General features: G+C 39.3%; 3 protein-coding genes across 4 annotated transcripts in view; all 3 read right to left on the bottom strand.

Moving 5' to 3' along the window:
• Nucleotides 1-16162, bottom strand: part of si:ch211-13c6.2 (uncharacterized protein LOC100000125 homolog) — a 35232-nt gene extending 19070 nt beyond the window's left edge. The window contains exon 1 of the mRNA XM_057828209.1: nucleotides 15907-16162. Within this exon, the coding sequence (XP_057684192.1) occupies nucleotides 15907-15946 (40 nt within the window). The 5' untranslated portion in view covers nucleotides 15947-16162. The remainder of the gene's footprint in view (nucleotides 1-15906) is intronic.
• Nucleotides 192-9085, bottom strand: LOC130910704 (regulation of nuclear pre-mRNA domain-containing protein 1A-like). Of its 2 annotated transcripts, none has more exons than XM_057828211.1 (7): nucleotides 8607-9085; nucleotides 8272-8401; nucleotides 5079-5185; nucleotides 4896-5004; nucleotides 4495-4643; nucleotides 2247-2422; nucleotides 192-639 (listed from the first exon to the last, which is right to left on the bottom strand). In XM_057828211.1, exons 1-7 carry the CDS (start codon nucleotides 8863-8865, stop codon nucleotides 541-543), a joined length of 1029 nt encoding a protein of 342 aa, XP_057684194.1. In that variant the 5' UTR covers nucleotides 8866-9085; the 3' UTR covers nucleotides 192-540. The 2 variants fall into 2 exon arrangements, with proteins under 2 accessions (XP_057684194.1, XP_057684195.1); XM_057828212.1 differs by having other exon boundaries at nucleotides 4495-4621; nucleotides 4910-5004; nucleotides 8607-9068.
• A 1337-nt stretch (nucleotides 16163-17499) lies between the features above and the next one.
• Nucleotides 17500-23522, bottom strand: txnipa (thioredoxin interacting protein a). The gene is made up of 6 exons (XM_057828745.1): nucleotides 23159-23522; nucleotides 22948-23023; nucleotides 20572-20719; nucleotides 20132-20491; nucleotides 19727-20011; nucleotides 17500-18390 (listed from the first exon to the last, which is right to left on the bottom strand). Exons 1-6 carry the CDS (start codon nucleotides 23409-23411, stop codon nucleotides 18343-18345), a joined length of 1170 nt encoding a protein of 389 aa, XP_057684728.1. The 5' UTR covers nucleotides 23412-23522; the 3' UTR covers nucleotides 17500-18342.
• Between the last annotated feature and the right edge of the window lie 3330 nt (nucleotides 23523-26852).

Raw genomic sequence — 26852 nt, 5'->3', positions numbered from 1 at the left:
TTGTTGAAGTATTACTGATTACTAAACGCCTCTTCTGTTCAGTTTATTTGGAACGTTAGAGTTGCTGGGGAAAATCATACCACCATTCCATTCCGTTCCAATTTTCTCAAATGTTTTCATTAGGCCAAAAAATGAGACATTTTAAACCAGAATATAAAATGATATATAAAAAAATGCTGAAAAAAACGATGTACAGTATAACCATGTCATTTATTTGGACACCGGCAGGTATGTACAAAAAAAACCGAACAATTAATTTTTTCACAAGAACATGATTTCAAATATAAGATATTTACATGCAGCTGCGTGTTATGTACACGAACCCCATACTCACACTTTTGCAATTTCAGCTTGAATGACTTGTAACCGTGAATACAGAAGCACAGTCACATATTATGAATAAAAGAAAAAAAAAAAAAAACTTTAAAATAATTTCAATTAAAGCAGCCAAACAATGGGGAAGGGGTTAGGAAAAACACAGTGCTGTCTACTTAAAAAATAACAAAGCTAAAACAAAAGCAGGAGATTTCAGATCTAATGTCAGGTGGAGGAGTTGCGAAGTCCACTCGGAAGATTATTCAAGCGGGATCTCAGCTCTTTCCGGACCTGGCTGACTCGGGCCAGTTTGCGTTTGTATTCCTGGAAACAGCAAGAAAAAAACCCACACAAATTTACTCACGAGAATAAGCCTTATTACATTGCTGGCCAAAAGTATTGGCACCCCTGCAATTCTGTCAGAGAACGCTCAATTTCTCCCAGAAAATGATTGCAATTACAAATGCTTTGGTAGTTATATCTTCATCTATTTTGCTCGCAATGAAAAAAAAAAAAAAATCATTATCATTTTACACAAAACTCCAAAAATGGGCCGAACAGAAGTATTGGCGCCCTTTAAAAAATCAAGTGATGCTTCTCTAATTCGTGTAATTTAAAGCACCTGTGCTTACCTGTGGCACTTAACAATTGGTGGCAATAACTCAATCACACTTGCGGCCAGTTAAAATGGATTAAAGTTGACTCAACCTCTGTCCTGTGTCCTTATGTGTACCACATTGAGCATGGAGAAAAGAAAGAAGACCTAAGAACTGTCTGAGGACTTGAGAAGCAAAATTGTGAGAAAGCATGGGCAACCTCAAGGCGACAAGTCCATCTCCAAAGACCTGAATGTTCCTGGGTCTACCGTGCGCAGTCTCATCAATAAGTGTATAGCCCACGGCACTGTGTCTAACCTCCGTAGAAGTGGACGGAAAAGAAAAATTGACGAGAGACTTCAACGAAAGATTGTGCGGATGGTGGATAAAGAACCTCGACTAACATCCAAACAAGGGAAGCGGTTGTTCACAGTTCTTTGGTCTTCTTTTCTCAATACTCAATGTGGTACACACAAGGACACGGGACAGAGGTTGAGTCAACTTGAATCCATTTTAACTGGCTGCAAGTGTGATTTAGTTATTTCCACCACCTGTTACGTGCCACAGGTGCTGTTAATTACAGAAATTAGAGAAGCATCACATGATTTTTCAAAGGGTGCCAATCCTTTTTCCCGGCCTATTTTTAGAGTGTAAGATGATAATTTTTTTCGCTTTTGTTTTTTTTAATAGCAAGCAACATAAACGAAGATATTACTACCAAAGCATTTGTAGTTGCAATCATTTTCTGGAAGAAATTGAGCATTATATGACAGAATTGCAGGGGTGCCAACACTTTTGGCCAGGAGTGTATGATCCTTTTAGTTTCATAAGAGGAACTATGTTTTCTCCTCTAGTGGGCACTCATGCTCTTTGGACAAGCGATGCTTCATTTCTGTAATTTTTTTTCCTTGTTGTATTTTTTTGGGCTTAATGTGGTTACGTAATATGTTATAGTACAGTATAATAATATAAGGAGTATATATAACTACAATATACCTTGAAAATTAAAAAATAAAAATCAAACACCTTTAGCAGTTACTCACAATGACACTTATTACTTGAGGATTTTCACCAAATACTTTTTTACTTGTACTTAAGTACATTGTTTTGGTTAACTCTTTCACTTTTACTTGTGTTACTGTACCCACCTCTGGTTGCAGGTAGATTTTGAAAAATATTTGATTTGACATGCAACTCAATGTGGTTTTTTGCAAATAACTTTACAAATGATTTATAACCTTTTCGAAGTATTTTTGGGAGGTGACTTCGCCATCAAATGAATACACCTCAACATGTACAAAAAAAATGCATATATCAAAAGATGTGTATCCGCACTTCAAGTTTGTGCTCATTGTGCACAAGACCATCACGTTGGCTTTGGAGAAAGCTGGTCAGCGTGCGCGTCAGCTGCCGCCGATCGTCAATTTCTGCCGCCAGGCGACCGCTGTAGTCGGCCAGCAGCATGCAGGCGTCGTCCACCTGGCGTGAAAAGCGCGCACCCGCCTCCTTATCTGAAACGGATACGCGTGTACATGAAGGATTTGAATAGAAATTTGCAAATAAAACTACACTTACCTAATCTATCGAAAAGCAGAATAAAAATGACCTCTTTTTTTTTTTTTTAATACAAATTATCCATTTTAAATGGCAGGTAAAATATATACAGTTGTACCTCTACTTACGAATGTCTCTAAAATTGTTATTTTCAGGTTATGACACCTTTAAAAGGACAAATATTGCTTCTTGTAAAGAAAATTCAGGTCATAAGAGGCAAAAATACTATACAATACTGTAAAAGTACCCTAATTTTCGGATTATAAACCGCTACTTTTTTCCCCTCATTTTGAATCCTGCGGCTTATAGTCCAGTGTGTCCTATTTGTTGATTTATCACTTTATTTAACAGCAGCATCATAAGACTGTTATAAGAACATCATAATTATGACATGACACTATCATGGGCATTACTGAATGCTTATAACAGATGTCAATATGTGTCATGCGGCATATTATGTCACTAAATCCATTTATGTCCAGCTCAGATCTTTTACGTCCATTCAAAAGTGAGATAATTTGCTGGATGACACTAACAGACATCTATTATAAGCATTCATTAATGCTTATGACAGTGTCATGTAATAATTATGACTGTCTTATGACAGTATTATGGCACCACTATCCAAGAAAATGTTACCAAATACCATAACTAGCAATTAATGAAACAACTGGAACAGTAACTGAAGAAATAATTAGCACAGAACATGACTGTTATTTACATCTGTAGCGCCGCCATGCATGCTAGGAGGAATGTTGAATGACAACAGTGTTGAGAGCAGGTGGCAGCAGAGGTTGACTGTCTACCCCAAGGAAGCAGTGATGGCCAAATGAAACTTTTAGTGACAATAAGGCTTTGCAGCCAATTGGTTCAAAGCTTAATGGTGGTTCATTTGGTCTCATGACGGTCTTATTATAGTCAGGTGCACCTTATAGTCCAGAAATTACACTTGGTAACTTTTCAGTTTTGGTCAGTTTAAGAGACGCCGGTGGACAAACGCAGTAGTGTTTTGCCTTAGAGGGTATGTAACGGCAAAGGGGGTGTGAGACATCAATAGAACCGTTATGTGCCAAGATAACAAATATTGATAAAGTTAACAAAAAAAAAATCATTCACATTAATGAGGAATTATCGAAAATAAATCGAAAATGACGAACATTTCCGAAAGTGTTCCGTAAACAGCCGAATGGGGCGGCGATGTCACAACAAGTGATTGCCAGTCGAGGCGGAGCCAGGTGCCATTGTTTTTTATCGACGAGAGAGTAGTGTTCGGGTTTGTTTGACCAAAACATCACTAAAATGGTTCAAAACTGCTGTGCTATGTGGTGTACAAATAGCTATTTATCTATTTTAACTAAAAATCGAGACTGTTTTACATCCATATCTATAAAAAAAATAAGGGATTTAAGCATTTACTCACAATTTTCACTGGAAGAGCTGTTTACATATGGTGGCCGCCTCTTTGAGTAACAAACTAGCATTGTACTTCGACATATTTACATAAAATAACTGCTAACTGCGCGTTTTTTTTGTTTTGTTTTTTTCAAACCAACAATCGAGACGGTTTTGGGGGGTTTAAGCATTTATTCACAAGAATTTTCACCGGAAAAACTCTGTTTATATCAGGCGGCCTAGCTACATTGACTAACTAGCATTGTATTTCAACATATTTACATAAAATAAACGCTAACTGCACGTTTTTTGTTTTTTGTTTGCTTTTAACTAAGAATTGAGATGGTTTTACATCCATATCTATAAAAAAAATGGGGGTTTAAACATTTATTCACAAGAATTTTCAAAAAAAAAAAAAAGCTCTCTGTGATTCCACTCGGTCAGCTTTCATGGCCCCCTATTTATCGGCCCCGGGCCCCATGTCCCGTCAATACATAATGAAGTCTATGATGCAGGCATTGTACCAAACACGTATATCAGCGATGGGAGCCAATTGTTTATTTTTGTTAGATTGAGTAGTGGACATAATTTTGTGCTTAGCAGACATTAAAAAAACACACACATATGAAATTAATACCTGTGATCCTGTGCACCAGCGACATATCCTGCACCTCCGCGGGTAGCAAGGAGATACGCTGACGCAGCTGCGAGTCTCCTGACGTGGCGTTTTCAAGCTCCTGTAGCGCTCGGATCAGATCCGACGTCTGCTGGGAAAACAGGAACACACTACGATTCCTTCAATTCGAACGCATTGTATTAAATGCTCACTATTGGCCTCTCACCCACTCTCAGTGGACCCATCCATTCATCTTTGGAATTCAAATACATTAACTGTCAGTTATCACTTATTTCAAATTTTGAGCTTTTTCTGCTAATGCTTCAATTTCACGACAATTGGACGATTTACGATGCTTTTTTTTTCGTAAAGTTCATCCATCCATCCAGCAGAATTTGCATCAATTCAATCTCCTGTCTTACTACTGCGCCAGGACCTGTGGGGGCTCCGATGGAGAAGTCTGGCCAGGAAAGTTATCGTTCACCACTTGAATGGACTCGTAGGGCCTCTTGGTGGGTTTCTTATCGCCGTCTGCGCAACATTTCAAGAGACCGTCACTAGTGTTATTGAAATTCATTTACGTGCAGGGTTACAAAGTATCTTACAGAGGACTCTGGAGAGCTGCTCCAGCAGCTCGTTTTCATAGACCGCTCTCTCCTGCCAGATGGATAGCACCCGGCCGAGTTGCTTTTTACATCCGTCTTCGCACTCCCTGACAAACAGCACAGATTGCAACAATCAGGTGGATTTTTTAAAACGCACATCTGAAATAACAAACGCGCACGGATTACACTTCAAGGTACTCTATGGAATTTGTCACCTTTTTACTCGCGACTTTTACCTACGACCCCTAGCAAAAAGTATGGAATCACCAGTCTCAGACGACCACATTTTGGTGGTCAGTAGAGGTGGGGAATCTTTGGGCACCTAACGATTCGATTACGATTCAGAGGCAACGATTTGATTATAAATCGATTATTGATGACCAGTGTTGTTAATTTTACTTTTAAAAAATTACAGTTACAAATTACTTCTCCCAAAAAGTAATTGCGTTAGTAACTCAGTTACCTGAATGTAAGAGTAATTAGTTACTTAGCAAAGTAACTAGTGATTTTTTTTTTTCCCCCTCAAAAAAAAAAAAAAAAAAAAAAAAAAAAAAAAAAAAAAACAGGTCACACAATGTGAAGTTTAAAGGGTTTGGGGGACAATTGGCCCTAGCCCAATTCTTTAGCCTCCACTTAACTAGACACAAGGGTATTGCGATAACTAGCTAGTAACCTTTGCTATGTGTGGAAGTCATTTAAAGTTGTGAATCAATCGTTAAAGTTGTTAAAATTGCTCCCGTTATTGCATTAGTTCCCTTCTGTCTACTTTCAACAATCAGCATGTGTAAGTTTTAAAACTGTTTCATCATTTAAAGATAGATTTAAGTTAAGATTTTGCCGATTTAGGAGCATTTTAGATTTAAAAAAAAAAAAAAAAAAGTTACTTAGGTTCGCTAGGAAGGATCTCTACATCAGGGCCTTCCTGAGAGGTCTACTGCTTTAAGATGGCGGCTGTTTACTAACGCATTTAGTCCTTAAAACATATTGGTAATGCAGCTGTGTCTGTCATTTGCATCTAGTTCTATACTATGATATCTAATGTGTCATGTGGGCGTAGTTTGTCGGCTATGGCTACAGTCAGGTATTATTGGAGCCACCTAGCATCGTGAGTCAGTTTCTCTCAGACTTTTTTTATTCAACCAACTTAGTAACGCACGCCTTTCCAGCCTCAGTAACGGTAACGGCGTTGCCAAGATGAGAAAAGTAATTAATTAGATTACTCATTACTTAAAAAAAATAACGCCGTTAGTAACGCCGTTATATTGTAACGCCGTTATTAACAACACTGTTGATGACACCCACAAACCCTCCAAGTTATTAGCTGCTTTCAATGTTTCGTACATTAGTTACAAAAATTGTACAAAAAGCCACTCAGGCTTAAATAAACGACTATTTCAGTATCAAGTTAACAGTTCAAAACGGTAAATAAAATATTCAAGTCCCCATTCTGTATCAGCAGCTTTAAACGACATTTAATGTTGTGAATCAACCGTTAAAGTTGTTAAAATTGCTCCCTTTATTCCATAATTTCCCTTCTGTCTACTTTAGACATGTGAAAGTTTTAAAACTGTTTTAAAGATAGTTTCATGTTAAGATTTTGCTGATTTAGGAGTATTTTAGATAAAAAGTTAATTAAATTCGCAACAACAGAGCCTTCTAGAGAAGTCTCCTGTTTTAAGATGGCGGCAGTTTACCAATGTTGCATCTAGTTTGCAATAAATGTGCTGCTAACGCCATTGAGTCTGTCATTTTGTATCAAGTTCTGTATACATATGATATCTATTACCTACCGTAACATAATATGGACGTAGTTTGTAGCGGCTGTCGGCAGCAATCAGGTATTATTGTTTTTTTATCTAGCGGCATGAGTTGAGCCAGAGCCGTGAATTGAGCATTGTCATTTGACGGGTACTGACAAGATGTTTACTCTCGGGACGCAATGCGGTCTGTTCCTCATTACGTCCTGAAGATCGCGCTGACTGTGTTTTAGTTCCGCTTGACATATTTCAATAATCGGAATTTAGATGTTTGTGAATCATTCTCCAATCTTGCACGGCCAAATCGCAAATAATCTAAGAATCGGAAATTTCGCACACCTCTAGTGGTCAGTAAATGTGACTTTTATAGAGCAAGTGCAGGAAAATATGTATGGAATCACTCCATTCTGAGGAAAAAAAATACGGAATCATGAGAAACAAAGAAATAACAATCAAAACACACAATTTTGATGTTTTCTTCAGGCAGTCAACTTTGTAAATCTCACTGGAACAGCACCAATCAAAAGTTCCAGCATCATCACCTTGTCCAACGCAGATTCTTGACTCTTGAAACCTTGTCCAATGGACATTCTTGACTCTTGACAAGGTGATGATGCTGGAACTTTTGACTGGTGCTGTTCTAGTGAGATTTACACAGACAACTTCCTGAAGAAATCAAAATTCCCCTCAGTCCTTGATGATATGGGGCTGCATGTTAGGCAAAGGCACCGGGGAGATGGCTGTGGTTAAATCTTCAATAAATGCAAAGTTTACATTGAAATTTTAGACAACTTTCTTATCCCTTCAATTGAAAATATGTTTGTCATTTTCCAAGATGACTATGCATCATTCCACAGAGCTAAAACTTTTGGAGAAAGACTCATCCAGTCAATGTCATGCCCTGCAAATAGCCCAGATCTCAACCCTTTTAAAAAACCGGTGGTGGAAATTGGGGAAAAAAATGGCCCACGGCAAGGTTCCGACCTGCAAGGATGATCTGGCAACTGCAATCAAAGAGAGTTGGCACCAAATTGATGAATACTCATCAAGTCCATGCCTGAGAGACTGCAAGCTGTCATAAAAGCCAGAGGTGGTGCTACAAAATACTAGAGATGTGTTTTGTTATTTCTTTGTTTGTTTCTCATGATTCCATATTTTTTTCCTCAGAATGGAGTGATTCTATATTTATTTTCCCGTACTTGCTCTGTAAAAGTAACATTTACTGACCACCACAATGTTTTTATTCATTTCTTTTAGTGTTTCTGAATGCTAAAGAGTTGCACTTTTGAACTACTTCATTATTTCAATCTTTTTATCAGAGTTTGTTCTACATAATAAAATGTCTGAGTGAGTGCTCGTCCGAGATTGGTGATTCCATACTTTTTGTTAGGAGTTGTATGACTCCGTACACGTGAATGAAAAAGATAAATATTTACCTATAAACATGTTTGAATGAATCGACGATGACCGGTGCGAAATCCTCCGTGAACTCGGGTCCTTTCCTCTTGCTGTTCTGAATGACGTCATTGGCCAAGTACAGGAAGGTCAGTTTGCGTGATACCGGAGCTGCAAACGCACGCATGCAAATAGGAGTAAGTGAAATGATAAATATAAAACAACAAACTGATCTCAACACTACACGTTTGTCATCAGGAAAGAAAAAAAAGTCAGGAGTTAGCTATGATTATTAGGAAGATAAGACTTGTTGCCCACCATGAGCTCAACACGCATGTTGACAAAGACCGACGTTTTCTGCACGGAGCTTGCTTACCTTTCACGAGCTCGTTGTACCAAACGTGCACAATGTTCTTGGAGTGTTTCCTGTGATGAATGAGCCATAGCGACAGCGTCTGGACGCTCTGCTGAGAGTTGCTAAGCTCGGACAATTTCTTCTCGAGAGCAGCCTCGGAGAAGGAGGACATGTCGACCGCTGAAAAACGCCCCACCGCTTCAGCAGCTTCGGTGTCCCAACTTCTTCTGCCGGTGGCGGTTGTTGTTTTGTTTACGTTCAAGGTTCCATACAGGTTCATACAGCCATTCGGAAATTAAAACTCGTTCCCGCACTGTTTACGCAGTAGCGTTCCAGACTAGCTTGTTAGCGAGACAGCTAGCTTGTCCAAACATGGTTGCCTGCAAGACTTCCGTGTGCTGTCGTGAAGCGTTCAATGGCGCAGGAATTCTAAACTACAATTGTAAACAACACATTTGCAAATTCAAACATATTTGAAGAGTACAAAAAAGCGGTATGAAAAATGAATACTTTTTCAAACTCTTGATTTTTTACGCAAATTGTGTCTTACGCATTTTGGCAACAGTAATCCACATGGAGTCAAACTGGCAGCAACATGATGAAAGTGGCCAATGTGCTCGTAAACCACTCACTGCAAGCAAACAGTGGTGGATAAAGTACAGTAAAAATACTTTATATTGTCTTTTATAAATATATATGGCAGAAAACACAGACAAGACAGTTTCTGCTCTTGCACTCCTCTTTAAAAGAAACTGCTGTATTTTAAATGGTAAATGCCAAAACAACTGTTGTGTTTGATAGAACAATATGTCTATATGCTGCCATAGCAGGTTCATGGCGCATTAAGCCTCCGAACTATTTTTAATTTGTCCGTTTTACCCTGGAAAGCCCCGTTTACAGACATCGCGCAACCGCTTTTGTTTCAACCTGTACATAAAAGGAAGGTAACTAATTATATTTATTATTCGAAATGTCTGTCATTTGTAGCTTAGAATCATGATGTCGAATATTTCGTTTAATTTTTTTTTTTATTATTCACTCGCATATTTCAAACTTTTTTAAAAAAAAAAAAAAAAAAAAAAAAACGTCACAATGGGAAAAAATGGTGTCTGTAAAAAAGTAATGGATATCTACCTCAAAACTATCTGTTTTGTTTTTTTGTTACTGTCGCATCTATGGGAAACGTGCAGTTGGGTGTTCATTTACTACTGGATGCAACAGCTCAAAATAACCACAAGATGGCAGCATTTTATTTATATACTGTATGTGTAGTAAACAGACGAGCATGACTTTACACTTACTAGACATGTCTAGTGAGGCATAGCTCTGCATCAAGGACCAAGTTATCAAGATACTGTGTAGTTTGTCACTTTTATTTGTGCAAGCACAAGATGAATAATGCAATATTCTTTTTTATTCTTTTGCAAGTCTTCTTTTGTCATTCAATAACCAATAACAAAATATACTTGTTTGGTTGCAAAAGGACACTCTGGCATGTAGAAAAATCCATCCATCCATCCATCCATCCATCCATCCATCATGTATGTATGTAAGTAGCTAAGTAAGTATGGATTGAGGGATGTGTGTGTGTAGGGGGGTTGTTTGTTTAGTATGTGTCTGTAAATATATATGTAAGTAAGTATGGATGGTTGTGTGGGGGGGTGTATGTATGTATCGAAGTAAGTATGTATGTATGTGGGGGGGTGTAAGTAGTATGTAGTAAAGTAACTTTTCAAATCTCTGCTGTCAATCAGTACTTTGATTTAAAAACTAAAAAGGGTAATGAAACCTCTATTTCGAGTCACGCAAAGGTCACAGAATGAGCACATTCTTTCCATTTTCTCAAAGCAGGACTTCTGCTTATGAAAAGTTGCAACACAGCTCTTACCCAAGTGCCATTTACGCTCCATGTAACCCTCATATGTATTATGTTGCTAGTTTTGACATAAACATGTTTTCGGCGACACTAGTGAAATGAGTTGTATCGAGTACTCACTTGACATGACATTGGACAAGTACTCACTTACACAATGGTGTAAAAATTTTGCTATATACAGTACATCAGCAGAGGTGGCTATACTATCCAAAAATTTGACTTATTTCAAAATAAAAGTAAAAGTAGTCATTCAAAAAAGGTACAAATTTAAAACTTTGGTGATGTTTTTTCCAATGTACTCGGATTCCTTTGACGCATATGGGAGTCAATGCCAAGGATGGCCATGGACGTCCAAATTTCCCATTAATTTTCAAAGGCAAAAAACAATGTTCACAAATAAACAGGAAATGACCATATATCAATAGGGCGTGTACCTCAAATGTCCCCGATTCCATTCACGCATATGGAAGCCCATGCCACTGACGGCCATGCATGTCAGTTCTATTGATCCCAATGTACTTGGGTACTGTCGATGCCATTGACGGCTATGGACGTCCAAATTTCCCATTCATTTTCAATGGCAAAAAACAAATGTCCTCAAATCAACAGGAAATGAGCAGATATGACTAAGACCCCCCCCCCCCCCCCCCCCCCCACAAATGTCCCTGATTCCATTGACGCATATTGAAATCGATTCCATTGACGGCCATGGACGTCCAAATTTCCCATTCATTTTCAATAGCAAAACACAAATGTCCCCAAATCAACAGGAAATGACCAGATATGACTAGGACACGGCCCCCAAATGTCCCCGATTCCATTGACGCAAATGGAAGTCGATGCCACTGACCGCTATGTATGTCCAAATTTCCCATTCATTTCCAAAGGCAAAAAAAACAATGTTCACAAATAAACAGGGAATGACCAGATATCAATAGGACGTGTCCCAAATGTCCCCGATTCCATTCATGCATATGGAAGTCCATGCCATTGACAGCCATGGACGTCCAAATTTCCCAATCATTTCCAAAGGCAAAAAAAAAAAAAAAGTGTTCACAAATAAACAGGAAATGACTAGATATCAATAGGACGTGTCCCCCATATTTCCCCGATTCCATTGACGCATATGGAAGTCCATGCCATTGACAGCCATGGACGTCCAAATTTCCCAATCATTTCCAAAGGCAAAAAAAAAAAAAAAAGTGTTCACAAATAAACAGGAAATGACCAGATATCAATAGGACATGTCCCCCAAATGTCCCCGATTCCACTGACGCATATGGAAGTCGATGCCATTGACGGCCATGCATGTCCAAATTTCTTATTCATTTCCAATGGCATTTACTTTGGTTCATGCCATTGACAGCCATGGACGTCCAAATTTTGCAGTCATTTTCAACGGCAAGAAAAAACAATGTCCCCAAATCAACAGGAAATGACTAGATATCAATAGGACGTGTCCCCCATATTTCCCCGATTCCATTGACGGATATGGAAGTCCATGCCATTGACAGCCATGGACGTCCAAATTTCCCAATAATTTCAAAAGGCAAAAAAAAAAAAACAATGTTCACAAATAAACAGGAAATGACCAGATATTAATAGGACGTGTCCCCACATGTCCCCGATTCCATTGACGCATATGGAAGTCCATGCCACTGACGGCCATGGACGTCCAAATTTCCCATTCATTTTCAATGGCAAAAAAAAAGAAAAAATGTCCCCAAATCAACAGGAAATGACCAGATATCAATAGGACATGTCCCCCAAATGTCCCCGAGTCCATTGACGCATATGGAAGTCCATGCCATTGACGGCCATGGAAGTCCAAATTTTCCACTCATTTATCAACAGTACCTGTCCCCATAATGTCCCCAAATCAACAGACCTGATAGTCCACAAAATGTCCCCAAATCAACGTGGACAGAGCTAAGATCTGTATCTCCCCACAGCAAAGCCCTATAGTAATTTCTCCAAAAAATGCAGTTCCCAGTTATTCATGTTCTTCAACATGCCCTGTCATTATAACCTTCTATAATGCTTAAAGTAGAAGCAAACAGTAATATGCTGGACTTTTCAACACTTGACTTTATTAGGTTTACAGGTGTTCCCACTCGGGTTTCCAAATAAATGCTTCACAACAAGTCCAAATTTTTCACATGCTGTTGGTCTATATGTGCCCTGTGGTTGACTGGCAACCGGTCCAAGGTCTCGTTCATCTAGGTTAGGTTCAAGTTACCCTTGACCCTAATGAGGAAAGGCGGTATAGAACATGGAAAGATGATCTCTTGGCTTTTTTGGGATTGGATTCCAGCTCACAAACAGTGAGATAAGTGGCATTTATAATGTTCTTCTTTCAAGTGAACGCCACGGTACACACAAAACAGGCTTATAATAAATTATTAGGTGAAGGGTTGTGGGATAGAGGATAGACCTTGTTGGATGAATGGAGAGTCACGTGTCCGCTTTCCAAGAAACACTAGCATTGGAAGCCCAAATTTAGGCTTCCATTAGCACAGCTGCACTGCTATTTAAAAGTGCACAACACAATGACGTAACATACACAAACAAAGTAAAATGAACAGGAGTCCAGACTATCGTGGAAGCTCGGATTTCATTGATGTAGGTGGCTCATTCCAAACAATTTTTCTTCTACCTACCATTGGAACGGTTCATGTTACAGTACATTTCAAAGCCTATCTATAAAAGGCAAAGTAAGTACACCCGTCCGACCCCCACCGAGTAGTTTACTTCTCTTTCTGGCAGTTTACAGCGTTTCAGCACAAGCGAGCAGAGCAAGAGGCACTTTTGACAACCGTAGATAAACAGCTGTCTTATCTTCCGCACAGCAACATAAAGCGACGTCAGCGGTTCATAGCAGGGACCACATTAAGGTTCAGTGACAAAACATGCTCTGTAATATTCAAACATTTAAACATTTTTGGGCAATCCAGCGCAGTGTTCTATTGTCTCAGGAAGCTCATTTTAACATTGGCATGAAAAAGTATCTGAAGCTTTTGGAATTTCTCACATTTCTGCATAAAATCACCATCAAATGTGAACTGATCTTTGTCAAAATCACACAGATGAAAAAACAGTGTCTGCTTTGACTAAAACCACCCAAACATTTATAGTTTTTCATATTTTAATGAGGATAGTATGCAAAAAAATGACAGAAGGGGGGAAAAATAAGTAAGTGAACCGTCACATTTAATATTTTGTGGCGCCCTCTTTGACAGCAAGAACTTCAACCAGACGCTTCCTGTAGCTGTAGATCAGTCTGGCACATCAATCAGGACTAATTTCGGCCCATTCTTCCCAACAAAATTGCTGTAATTCAGTCCGATCCTGGGATAGCTGGCATAAATCGCTGTCTTTACATCCTGCCACAGCATCTCAATGGGGTTCAAGTCTGGACTTTGACTTGGCCGCTCCAGAACATGTATTTTGTTCTTCTGGAACCATTCTGAAGTTGATTTACTTCTGTCTTGTTCAAGCATTCATCCTCTTTTTAGCTTCAACTGTCTGACAGACGGCCTCAGGTTTTCCTGCAAAACGTTTGAATTCATTCTTCCATTAATGATTGTAAGTTGTCCAGGCCCTGAGGAAGCAAAACAGCCCCAAATCATGATGCTCCCTCCACCATGCTTCACGGTGGGGATGAGGTGTTGATGTTGTTGAGCTGTTCCATTTTTCCTCCACACATGACGTTGTGTGTGACTCTCAAACAATTCAACTCAGGTTTCATCATTCTACAAAATATTTTGCCAAAATGTCTGTGGAGTGTCCAAGTGCCTTTTTGTGAACATTAAACGAGCAACAATGTTTTTTTGTTGTTGTTTTTTTTTTAAGACAGCTGTTGCTTCCTCCGTGGAGTCCTCCCATGAACACCATTCTTGGCCTAGTTTTACATATAGTTGATGTGTGCACAGAGATATTGGACTGCGCCAGTGATTTCTGCAAGTCTTTAGCAGACTCGCTAGGGTTCCTTTTTACCTCTCCGAGTGTTCTGCGCTGAACTCTTGGTGCCATCTTTGGTAGACAGCCACTCCTTGGGAGAGAGGCAACCGTGCCAAACTCTCTCCATTTGTAGACAACTTCTCCGACTGTCGATCGATGAACTTCCAGACTTTTAGAGATGGTTTTGTATCCTTGCCCAGCTTTATACAAATCAACAATCCTTGATTGCAGGTCTTCAGACAGCTCTTTTGACCGAGCCGTGATGCACATCAGGCAATGCTTCTCATTAAGACGGTTCTTACCAGGTGTGTGTTTTACAGTGGGTAGGGCAGCTTTAAACCACTCGTCATTGATTAGGCACGCACCTGATTTATATTGTTTTGTCAAAATTGGTTTCAATTGCTCTTTAAGGCCATGTCCACACGTAGCAGGGTATTTGGCAAAAATAAGATATTTTTCTACGGTTTGACCTATCATCCACACGCGCACGCAGATTTAAACCAGGGTTCTTAAAAACGATGGGGAAGGTGACACAGTGTCATGTGGACACTGATAACCAAAGATTTACGTCACTGGCTGCGACAAATTTTGTCCTCACCTCACACATGAGACCAATTTTTACATTTGGAGTATATTAAATAGGGTTTTTTTTTGCTTCCCTTTTTTTTTTTTTTTTTTTTTTTTTTACAAACTCTTGCTGTGCTTCTTATTGAATAGTGGGTATTTTGGACAATTACTTTATTGTTTTGAATGTATTTAAAAATGAATGAAAGCGGTTGGCTGTGGAAGTTGTTGTTTTTTTCTACACAAAAGTGCATGTGTGGACGCAATTATTTTCCCCCGACGTATTAGAGCAGAATCCTCGTTTTGGGGAAAAAAAAAAAAACTGCTACATGTGGACATGGCCTGTGTCTCCTTAGGCAGAAGGTTCTTACTTATTTTTCCCCTTTCTGTCATTGTTTGCATGGTATCCTCATTTAAATATGAAAACCAACAATGTTTAGGTGGTTTTAATTAAAGCAGACACTGTTTTTACATCTGTGTGATTTTGACAAAGATCAGATCACATTTGATGGGGATTTTATGCAGAAATTTGAAAAATTCCAAAAGGTTCAGATACTTTTTCATACCACTGTAGGTATTAGGGGGTGTGCAAATCTATTCATAAATTGTGATATTTTTTATCCCAATGGGCTTCACCCTTTACCAATAGGACAACAACAATAATTACATGACTCCATAGTATCAATTACACATGACAATACAGTCACATGACCACACGCTTGCAGTGGGAAGTCCTACAATCACACCAGCCTGTTCAACCACTTGGCGTCTTTAAAGCGCCATTAAAAATAAACCATTTTCTCAACTTTACTTGTACATTTCATTTCCTACTCAGAAATAAGTTTTCTCCACTAGAAGGCAAGTACTGGCTTTCGATGACCAAGTAGCCGGCCGAATCGGGGTATAACATTTCAGACGCACCTTTTGATGATGATCCAGTTGTTTTTTGCAATCCAGGCATTTCCAAGCAGGCTCACAATCCAAGTAATGGTGAGGGATTTCTTATACGTTGTTGTAAGTGGTCAGTGGTTGTAAGTCTTGTAAGTGTATTAAAGTGTTCAAACGGTTTAAGTGGTCAAAAAACTGTGTGGCTACCCTGTCTGTGTCCAAAAACAAGTCTAGCCTCTCACTTCCATTTAAACACACCTGATATGTGTCAGTTGATTAGTGCAGTGATTTCCAACCAGTGTGCCGTGAGAAATTATCTAATACCGCTTTTTTTTTTTTTAATGGGACGTCATTGGGCGGAGTTGCAGTAGGAAGGAAGGAATAGGTACCGTAATTTCCGCACTATAAGGCGCACCTGACTATAAGCCGCCCCCCACCAAATTTGGCAGGAAAACAGCATTTGTTCATAGATGAGCCGCACTGGACTATAAGCTGCAGCTGTCCTATAGTATGTATGTATTATGGGCTATTTACACAAAAAGGATATTAACCAGTAATACTTTATTTGACATCAGCGTCATACCAATTACTTTGAACCAATTGGCTGCAAAGCTTCATTGCTTCAAGAAGCTTAATTTGGCCGTCACTGTCAAACAGTCAACCTCTGCTGCCACCTGCTGTCAACACTGTTGTTGTCCAACATGCCTCCGAGCATGCATTGCAGCGCTACAGATGTAAATAACAATCAAAATTCATGTCCAGTGCTAATAATTTCTTCAGTTACTGTTCCAGTTGTTTCATTAATTGCTAGTTATGGTATTTGGAAACACTTTATTAGACAGTGGCGCCATAAGACTGTCAGAATTATGACATGACACTGTCATGAGCATTTATGAATACTTATAACAGATGTCATTTAGTGGTATACGGCAAATTATCTCACTTTTGAATGGATGTAAAAGATCCAAGCTGGACATAAATTGAGTTATTGACATAATTTGCCGGATGTCACTTCACAACATAAGCATTCAGTTATGCCCATGATACTGTCATGTCATAAGTATGAATGACGGTCTTATGACAATGTTATGATGGCGCTTTGTAATAAATTGTTACCTATTAACCCAAATAAATCTTCAAATAAGCCGCACTGGACTATAAGCCGCAGAATTCAAAATGTCAAATTTCTGAGGTCTTAGGTTTGAATAGGGTATAACACGTTAACTATGTAATGTGCTCTATTTGAAAAGTTCGTGAGAAAAATAATGATAGTAATCTTTGCAAGTTGCATGATGGCATTTTTGCACTGATACATCAATACCTATGCGCAAACTGTACATAAATCAGGTCAAGCATCTGCCTCTTTTTATGACTACTGTAAATGTAGTTATACTACATCACCATTTGCTGCTCGTCACTGATTCACTTTATTGTCAATCTGTGTACATTCATAGACTTCACTATCTGATGGTGGAGTCTATAGTACATTGTAACCCGTTTTTATAATAGCCTTATTGTACTTTTGCTTGTTTTATGTGGTTGCACATGACGACGATCTCGTTGCACTCTGTACAATGACAATAAAGGCTTTCTATTGTATTCTAATAAATCAGTCAAATTCAGATGCACTTTCCAACATTTTTATTACAAAACATACAAAAATACTCGTATCAAAGATGCATTCCAAACAAACTTTTTCTTCTTTTGAACAAATCAGTCTTGGTTTCATGTCTTGAAGACAACAAGATGTGAAAAACAGCAACAACAACACAAACTCAAGGTGAAATGTTGTCTAGGACAACAGAAAATCAGGTACAATTGTTTTTCTCTCCATTATCCCGACCAAAATGTTAAGTGGAAAATATGGCAAGTAGATAAAAAACAAAAAGAGCATGTGACCTTTCAATATCACGTTTGGCACCGAGAGGTTAGAGAAAAGTGCATGTGGTTTTACAAAAAGTAACGTAAGGCTCCACACGTCTTAACCTACTGAAAATTCCACATCAGATTCAAATAAAAGCGCTTCAGGCAGTAGTCAAGCGAAAAAAAAAGTGCGACGACTTTGAAGAACCTCTCGGAACAAAATCAGGATTGAATATGTTCATGAAAACATAAGATATGACAATGAGGTTTCATCAGCATCCAGACAGGATTAAGCGTAATCCCAAACCCCCCCAAAAACGCTAAAGAGTAAATAAAAGGGTTTTGTTTTCATCGATGACCCTGGAATGACAAAGCGCAGTGAGGAAATCGAACGGGCCGCCGTCGTAACCGAGCGATAAAGTGACTGCCGACGAACAAAATTGGGACAGCTTTTTCAAGGAGAGTTGGCGCGCCGAACGCTCGCCAGCTCCGGAGGAATAGCTCGCGCGACAGGCAACGCGCCGTCTCTTGACGCGCCTTCTTTTCCGTCAGCCTCAGTTGAACAGTCTGAACTCGAGCAACGTTGAACAAAAACACCGACGCACTTCAGCACACTGGCAACATGTGAGCGTTCAGGTTGAACTCCTCCTCTGTCTGGAAATGAAGGAAAAGACCAGTTAAAAACAGCTCAGAGTTGACTCATTTATATCAATTATACCCTACTATAAAATATATACTATACATAACAAGACATAAGGCTGCCTTTAGCTACATTTACCAACAGACTAGCATTGTACGTCGACAAATTTGCATAAAATAAACGCCAACTGTGATTTTTTTTTGCTTTTAACCAAGTATCGAGAGTGTTTTACGTCCATATCTATGAAGAATTTGGGGATTTAAGGATTGATTCACAAGAATTTTCGCCGGAAAAGCTCTGTTTACATCAGGCGGCCGCTAGCTACATTCACTAACAGACTAGCATTGTACTTCGACATTTATGTAAAATAAACGCGAACTGCACAGTTTAGGGTTAGGACTATTTTAGGACCGTTTAGGGTTGAGACTGTTTTACGTCCCTATCTATAAAGAATTTGGGGATTTCAGCATTTATTCACAAAAGTTTTCACCGGAAAAGCTTTGTTTACATAAGGCGGCCGCCGCATTGACTGCAGACTAGCATCGTACTTCGACATATTTATGTAAAATAAACGTTAACTGCACTTTTTTTTGCTTTTAACCAAGAATCAAGATTGTTTTTCATCCATATTTTTATAGAATTCAGGGATTTAAGCATTTATTCACAAGAATTTTCACCACAAAGCTCTATTTATGTCATGCGGCCGCTAGCTACATTCGCTAACAGACTAGCGTTGTACTTCGACATATTTACGTAAAATAAATGCTAACTGCATGTTTTTTTTGTTTTTTTTTGCTTTTAACAATGAATAAATAGTCTTTTACGTCCATATATTTTAAGAATTCAGGGATTTAAGCATTTATTCACAAGAATTTTCACCGGAAAAGCTTTGTTTACATAAGGCGGCCACCACATTGACTAACAGACTAGCATTTGTACTTCGACATATTTACGTAAAATAAATGCCAACTGCAGGTTTTTTTGCTTTTAACCAAGAATCGAGACTCTTTTACGTCCATATCTATTAAGAATTCAGGGATTTAAGCATTTATTCACAAGAATTTTCAACAAAAAACGCTCTTTGTGATTTGATTTGACGGCCTCGCCAACAATGCAGGCTCCCTATTAATCAAGCCCCCGCCCCGTCAATATCATTACGAAGTCTATGACTGGCTGTGAATGCTTTGGTTTCAGTGCCGTAGACGGCGCTAGACGTCCAATGAGCTAAAATATGCTATTCTAGCCGAAAATGTTGGTTCTTTCTTTTTAAACATTTTAAAATGATCTATTGACTCTTGGCGGGAGCATATCAATAACTTTTTAGGATACAAAGTACCACCATTTGCCTACCTCTGAGTAGACGGGAGGCGGCGGGAAACAGAATGCGGGCGGGTTCATGAAGATGGGGCTGTCGTCGCCGTCGAAAGAATCCAGGAGCGGCGTGAGCGGCTGATCCATTCGGATGTCGCGGGTGACGTCGCGGTAGCTGGGGAGCTCGGGCATCCCGAGCGACACCCAGCTGACCGAGCCTTCCTGGCTGCTGACGCTGCTGCTCCGGCTGCCCAAACCGGCCGTCCCGATGACTAAGGGCAGCTCCAGGATCAGCTTTTCGCTTCCGGGGATGTGGACGTAAATCTTGAAGAAACAAAAAGACATTTTTATTGTCTATTCTTAGTGATGCTCTATGGAGTTAAGGTCAGGTAAAGTGGGGCGAACAAAAAAACGGCTGAATAATTAGCAATTATCTTATCTTACCATTAAGGCGTACTCCATTCGGATCAAGTCGCAGTCCAGTTTCGACGGTTTGATCTTGGGAACTCGGATGGTTTTGCCCTGCCAGGCGTCGCACATTCCCGAGATGATGTGGTTCCCTCGCACCGACGACAGCTTCTGGCGGAAGACCTTGGTGCGGCCGTTGGCCTGGTAAGTGTGCTTGGCGATGATGGCGGCCTTGGGAATCACGATGCGCGAGCACGTGTTCTCGAATTTGGCGTTGATGCAAATGTCCTCGCCCTCGCAGAAGCCGCGTCGGTCGATTTTGGCGTTGAGCGACACCTGGCCGTCGGGGATGAACATGCAGGTGACTTTCTTCTCTTTCATGCCGCCGGTGGGACACTGCGGAGACACGTTAAGGGTTAAAACAAATAATAATAAACGGCGCGACGCTGCCGGGTCAGTTTGTCGGCTGAATTTACCAGCAGGTCTGGCGTGTTGACATCGAGAGGTTCTTCCACTTCAAAATGTTTCTTGCATTCCATGGTGGGCTGCTGAGGTCTTTCCAGTTTAGCCTTGACATAATAGTGGACGTACCCAAACTTGCCTTTGTAAGACGACACCAGCTTCCTATAAACATACATACACGAATGTTATGACACTCTGCTCTCACAGTGATTCCCAACCACTATAGATAACATCAACATCGTTTTAATGGTCCTTTGAGCCGGATTGCAATATACCCGGAGTTCCCAGAGGCGGAGTTGGCAGTACCTTATTGGACCTCACAGTATTTCATTATTTACTTTATTAATATGATGAGTTCTATCCTCAAAAAATGTGAAGTTCTTCATCTTTACAGGGCAATTGTGCTTTTTGAAACTTTTGACTTCTTTCACCTTTGACAATTTGTAAAGTTGTAACACACATACAGTGTATCACAAAAGTGAGTACACCACTTAGAAACTATGTACATCCCTAAATGTCCAAATTGAGTACTGCTTGTCATTTTCCCTCCAAAATGTCATGTGACTCATTACAGGACATGACTCATTACAGGAGTGCTGTCAGCATTGTTGCAGAGATTAAAGAGGTGGGGGGTCAGCCTGTTAGTGCTCAGACCATACATCAAATTGGTGTGCATGGCTGTCACCCCAGGAGGAAGCCTCTTCTGAAGAAAGCCCTCATCAGACCATAGGACATGGTTCCAGTAATCCATGTGCTTTGTTGACATGTCTTCAGCAAACTGTTTACGGGCTTTCTTGTGTACTGTCTTCAGAAGAGGCTTCCTCTTGGGGTGACAGCCATGCACACCAATTTGGTGTGCGGCGATGCATCTTGCCTCTTCGGTCCTCAGGTGGTTTTGGCTAGGCAAAGCAAATGACCGTCTAAGGTGCTAGTCACATGATCTGTTTGAAAAATAATTTTGACCCATTCTAAATATATTTTTTGTTCATTTCATTCATTTTTGTTGCTTGCTTTAGAACTTTTATAAACAACATTTTACCGGAAAACTCTTAATTTTAAAATCAAATGTAGGAAAGTCACCCTGATAGCAGACAGACGTTGAAAAGATGTTGTATATCGTTGAATCAACGTCACTTTTGCGCCCTCAATTAATGTTGTTTCAACGTTGAAATCCTTACAAAACCTCAACGTCATTTCCATTATTAATAATATTGAAACAACGATGAATCAATGTTATGTTTTCCACCAAAACGCCTGCTAATCCATAACTCAATGACTTTTTAATCATATTTCCCGGTCAATCATAAATCAACTATTTGTCAACATTAATTCATCAACTATAAAACAAGGTTAACCCAACCATCGCCTGACATACCATAGAATAACGTTGTTTCAACGTCACTTGACGTCGAAAATTTCGATGTCAACCATACTAATGATTCTGAGTGAAAATTAATGTTTATTCAATGTTTGTCTGCTGTCTGGGAAATTACATGCAATGACACTCCCCGAAACTCCGCGTAAGGTAGTAGTAAAGTAACTTCAATCGATTTTTAAGAACTTTTGATTGTATTTAACCCTTTATTGCCAAATGTATCACATTTGATACACCTAAAATTTCATGATTTTGTGACCAATTCAGAATTTTGACATTTCTTTTTGGAAAAAAAAAAGATGGATGCAAGTCAACACCTGCATCTGCAGGATCCATGAGAAAAAAAACAGGATTTAGCAAAGGTTATTGATATTAGAGCGCTTATTACACATATTCGTTTTGACTTTTCTTTTTACAAATTTGAAAAAAACGGTTTCATTAGGACCTTCTTATTCAAATTTCGGGATTCTCTGATAATTGCTTCATGTTGCAGGTATTTAAGGGTTTTAAAGACTTTTTTTTTTTTAAGACCATGATGAATAAAATTCAAGTCTCATTTCAAATTCATACCGGAAAAAAACGTACAAAAGATCTGAAGGAATATAAGAGGCCCGGAATCGCTTGCAAAGTATATGAATTTATTCCCAGCTCTTTCACACTGTTGATACAAATAAGCTCTAAGTACCACTATTAGTAGTAGTAAAGTCACTTCAATAGATTTTTAAGAACTTTCAATTGTATTTAAGACCTTTTATGAGATTGTCGGAGAATTTTAGACATTTTAAGGCCTGAAATAATTGGATTTACAACTACTTTTTAAGACCCTCAGTTACCCCGCTGTTGCATTTTATGACCACAACAGAGCAGGGTCAGATTTCGTACTGAACCGTCAAATACGTGAATAATGTATGAGCTCATGAATTTGAATGATTTTCTTTTAGATAACACCGGTGAAATACGTTAGCGTAAACGACAAAAAAATAAATAAATGACATTGTAAAAAAAGAAGACTGACCCGTGTTGGGGGAGTTCGAAACTAAACTTGTACTCGTATTTGTTGCCTGGTCTCAAAACAACCGAGCCGTCAGAGTCTGAAAACAAGAAAATACAACATTAGTTATCGAAAAGCAGCACTTTAAAACAAAATAAGGTTCAAGTTGTCTTTGTTTTCTTGACTTTTAACGAACACGCGACGGTCAATTCAAGATTAAAATGCTTTTCCGTACCTGTTGGTTGATCTTGAAGAGATAAAACGGCTTCGTGTCGGAGATATTCGGCCTCCTGTCGACAGCGTTGCTTCCCTTTGGCGTATTCCACTTTGGCGCATCCCAAACCGAGTAGCCTGACTGCGGACACCCGCGTCACTTCGTTCACTTCCACTTCTACTCGGCCGGAAAGCGTGTCCCCGCCGCAATAGAAAGTCTTTGTGTCGGACAAAACAATTTGGAACAATTTCACTCGCTTCAGCATAGCCACCATGTTGAGTTTGTTAGGACTGCTGACGAGAAAGTGAGATAAGAGCGGCGCTCGGTGAAGAGTTCCTCGGCGTAGCGGTAGCTTCGTCTTTTAACAGCCCGTGTAAACAAGGCTTGCAGGTTTGTTAGCACTCGCCTCCGCTGTCCATGCGGAGCCAGCGTGAACACGCGTGCACAGCGCCGCGATTGGTTGAAATGGCGTGTTTTCGTCCGGCTCGACCAATCGGCGGGCGGCGTCGACGCGTGAACACCGCGTGCTACGGAGGTGGCCCGAGCGTGCTCGGCTCATGAGCACAGGAAGTCGACGAGGGCTGCCAGATACCGAAAGCACATTGGAAGTAAACAGAGAAGGGGGCAGTCGTTGTGTTTGATCGATGACGCATCAAGGAGCGATATTGCCAACTGGAATAAAGGTTGCGAAGAGCTGTTCTTGCGCTTTGCCAATTAGCTTCCAGGAAAATAAAAAGACTTTAATGGCTTCATAACCGAACATCGGCGACGAGCAGTGGAACAAAATGTGAATTTAACCCTTTCAGGTAGTCACTGCAGTGGGCAGTTATTCAAATGTTGACACGTAAGACCTTTAACCAGGGGTGAAAGTGGGCCAGAACGGTCAGGAACGCAGTTCCGGTATAAGCTTCAGGGCCAGAATGCTGTTCCGCAAGGGCGCAGGTTTGCATAGGGACGGTAGGGACTAGAGGCGTGCGAAATTTCCGATTCTTACATTATTCGCGATTCGGCCGTGGAAGATTCGAGAACGATTCACAAATATTCAAATTCCGATTATTGAATTATATCAGGTAAAGCGGAAGCAAAACACAGTCAGCGCGGTCTTTGGGACGCAATGAGGAACAGACCGAGAGTAAATATCATGTTCAACTCATGCCGCTAGATAAAAAAACAATCATACCTGACTTCGGCTGACAGCCGCTACAAACAACGCCCAGTTGCTAGTTGCTACAAACATACGGCTACAGTAGATATCATATAAATGTAGAACTAGATGAACCAGAACATGTATTATTGAACAGAGATGCAAAATGACGGACTTTCCGGCGTAAGTAAACATCTGCCATCTTAAACCAGTACACCTCTCTAGAAGGCTCTGTTGTAGCGAACCTAATTAACTTTTTATCTAAAACACTCCTAAATCGGTAGAAACTTGTTTTGAATCTATCTTTAAATGATGAAATAGTTTTAAAACTTTGACAAAAATAGACAGAAGGGAAATTATGGAATAACGGGAGCAATTTTAACAACTGTAACAGTTGATTCACAACATTAAATTAATTGAATGTAGTTTAAAGCTGCTGATACAGAATGGGGACTGGAGTTTTTTATTTACTGTTATTTTTGTATATTTGTTTACTTTTTTATGTTAACTTGATACTGAAATAGTAGTTTGGTTTAGCCTGAGAGGATTTTTGAATAATCTTGGAACAAAAGTACAAAACATTAAAAAAAAAAAAAAAAAAAGGAGGGGGGTGCATCAATAATCGTTTTATAATCGAATCGGAGCCTCTGAATCGTAATCGTAATCAAATCGTTAGGTGCCCAAAGATTCCCAGCTCTAGTAGGGACATCACACTTTCAACTTTTCAGGACGCTCAAATTTTCCCCACCAACTTTTAAGCAACCTTAATTTCATTATATAATGAGTTCAGTTATATAGGTAATTTAGATTGTCTAGTTTCCATATGTTGTAAGGCTAGAATTGACCCTACCATTATTGAGTGATTTACAGTACATCAGAGTTAGCATAACATTAATCCGTGTGAATTTCTTGAACTCGAGGAGGAAGCTGCTTTGAGAGAAATATCCTCCTGGATGTTTTCTACAGTAACGTTAATTAAACTGTAAGAAAAGTAGTGAACCAAGGTTTATCCCCTTCTCCCCAGTTTCCAATTTATTTTATTTATGTGGTCTTAAAGCAGCCCAAAGGAGCTTTCATTTTTTGTCGAGTTTGGCTGTGCTTGTGGACAAAAACAGTAGTGTTTTACCTGAAGGAAGGCTCCATTTCTATTTATTTTTGTTACTCCTTGACCAAGAAGTTTTTTATCATACTTAATTTTTTTAGACAGGCAGGCAATTTTAAGTGGTATTAAGACAAATGTTTATTTTTTTTTGCATTCTTGGAGAGTTGAGATTAGTGCTGCAAGGATTATTCGAGTAACTCGAGTATTCAATTAGAAAAAAAAAGATTCGAATTAAATTTTGCTGCTTCGAGTATTCGTTTAATTATTGTGGCATTGTAATGGTTTATTTTGAAAGTGTTTGCATTCACTTTTATTGATTTGAGTGGATACACTGCCTCATTTCACATGGCTGAATCCAGCTGCTCCATGTTAAAACCAACTTAAGCTCAGTATTTGTTTGAGCTAATGTTTTTTTTAATGCATTTGTAATTTAGTTTATGGGTATATTTAGCCGTTTTTTATGGGAATATGTGTTTGAACCATTTGTTAAGAGCATTGTAATAAAAAAAAAAAAAAGCGTTTTATAGCATTTAAGCTAGTGGACTTTTGCTATGTTAGTTGGCCAATTGTTCTTTTGTTGTACATAAATCCTTATTTATATAATATATATACATATATACATACATATATACATATATATATATACATATATACACATATATACATACATATACAGTGGGGAGAACAAGTATTTGGGAAAACCTATTGGCAGTGTATCAAATACTTGTTCTCCCCACTGTATACATATATATATATATATATATATATATGTTCACCAGAGGTACGTTCACTAAACCGCTAACCGAAAGCCTTACACTCTGTACAAAAACATTCTTCGTCATTGCTTCTGGTGTCACTAATAGATTTTTTTTCGTTAGCAAATGCTGTTAACCAGCTGTTGAGTGTTATTGTATGACTGATTGGAACTGTACTGCATTGTTTCGCCACAGGGTGTGCTGTCGTGTATTTTATGTTCGGTGTGAAGAAGAAGAAAGTTAAAAGAGGAATTAGCCATTGTAGTGCGTGTGTGTGTGTGTGGGGGGGGGGATAATATAAATGCAACATTCAAATGGCTTTCTTCTTGTTTTGTTATTGGTTTGTTTGGTATGCTGACATAATTATACATGATAAATAGTTGGGGGTGCTGCTGGCTCTGGTGGCCCAAGCCCTTGCTCGTTGGGGCAAGGGCAGCTGGTTGGGGGCTTAAGGCGATCGCCTACTTCGCCTGAATAGTAGATCCGCCTATGCCCATAGCATTTAACTCATTGCATTTATTGACAGCAATAGATGTCCAATTCACCTTCGTGTGTCAATGCTTAGATGTCCAATCCGTTTGGACCCCTATCAGTCAAAATGGATTGGACGTGAAGCACCGTCAATAACAGCCGATGACTTCGACAAGTTCATTGTGATGGTTAAAAATCATAATTCGTGCATGAAAGAATTAAACACAGGTAAACAAGATTGTT

The sequence above is a fragment of the Corythoichthys intestinalis genome, chromosome 22, assembly GCF_030265065.1.
Source record: "Corythoichthys intestinalis isolate RoL2023-P3 chromosome 22, ASM3026506v1, whole genome shotgun sequence".
Taxonomy (NCBI): Eukaryota; Metazoa; Chordata; class Actinopteri; order Syngnathiformes; family Syngnathidae; genus Corythoichthys; species Corythoichthys intestinalis.
Note: the sequence above shows the minus strand (reverse complement) of the source record. Positions and strands in the feature narration are given on the sequence as shown.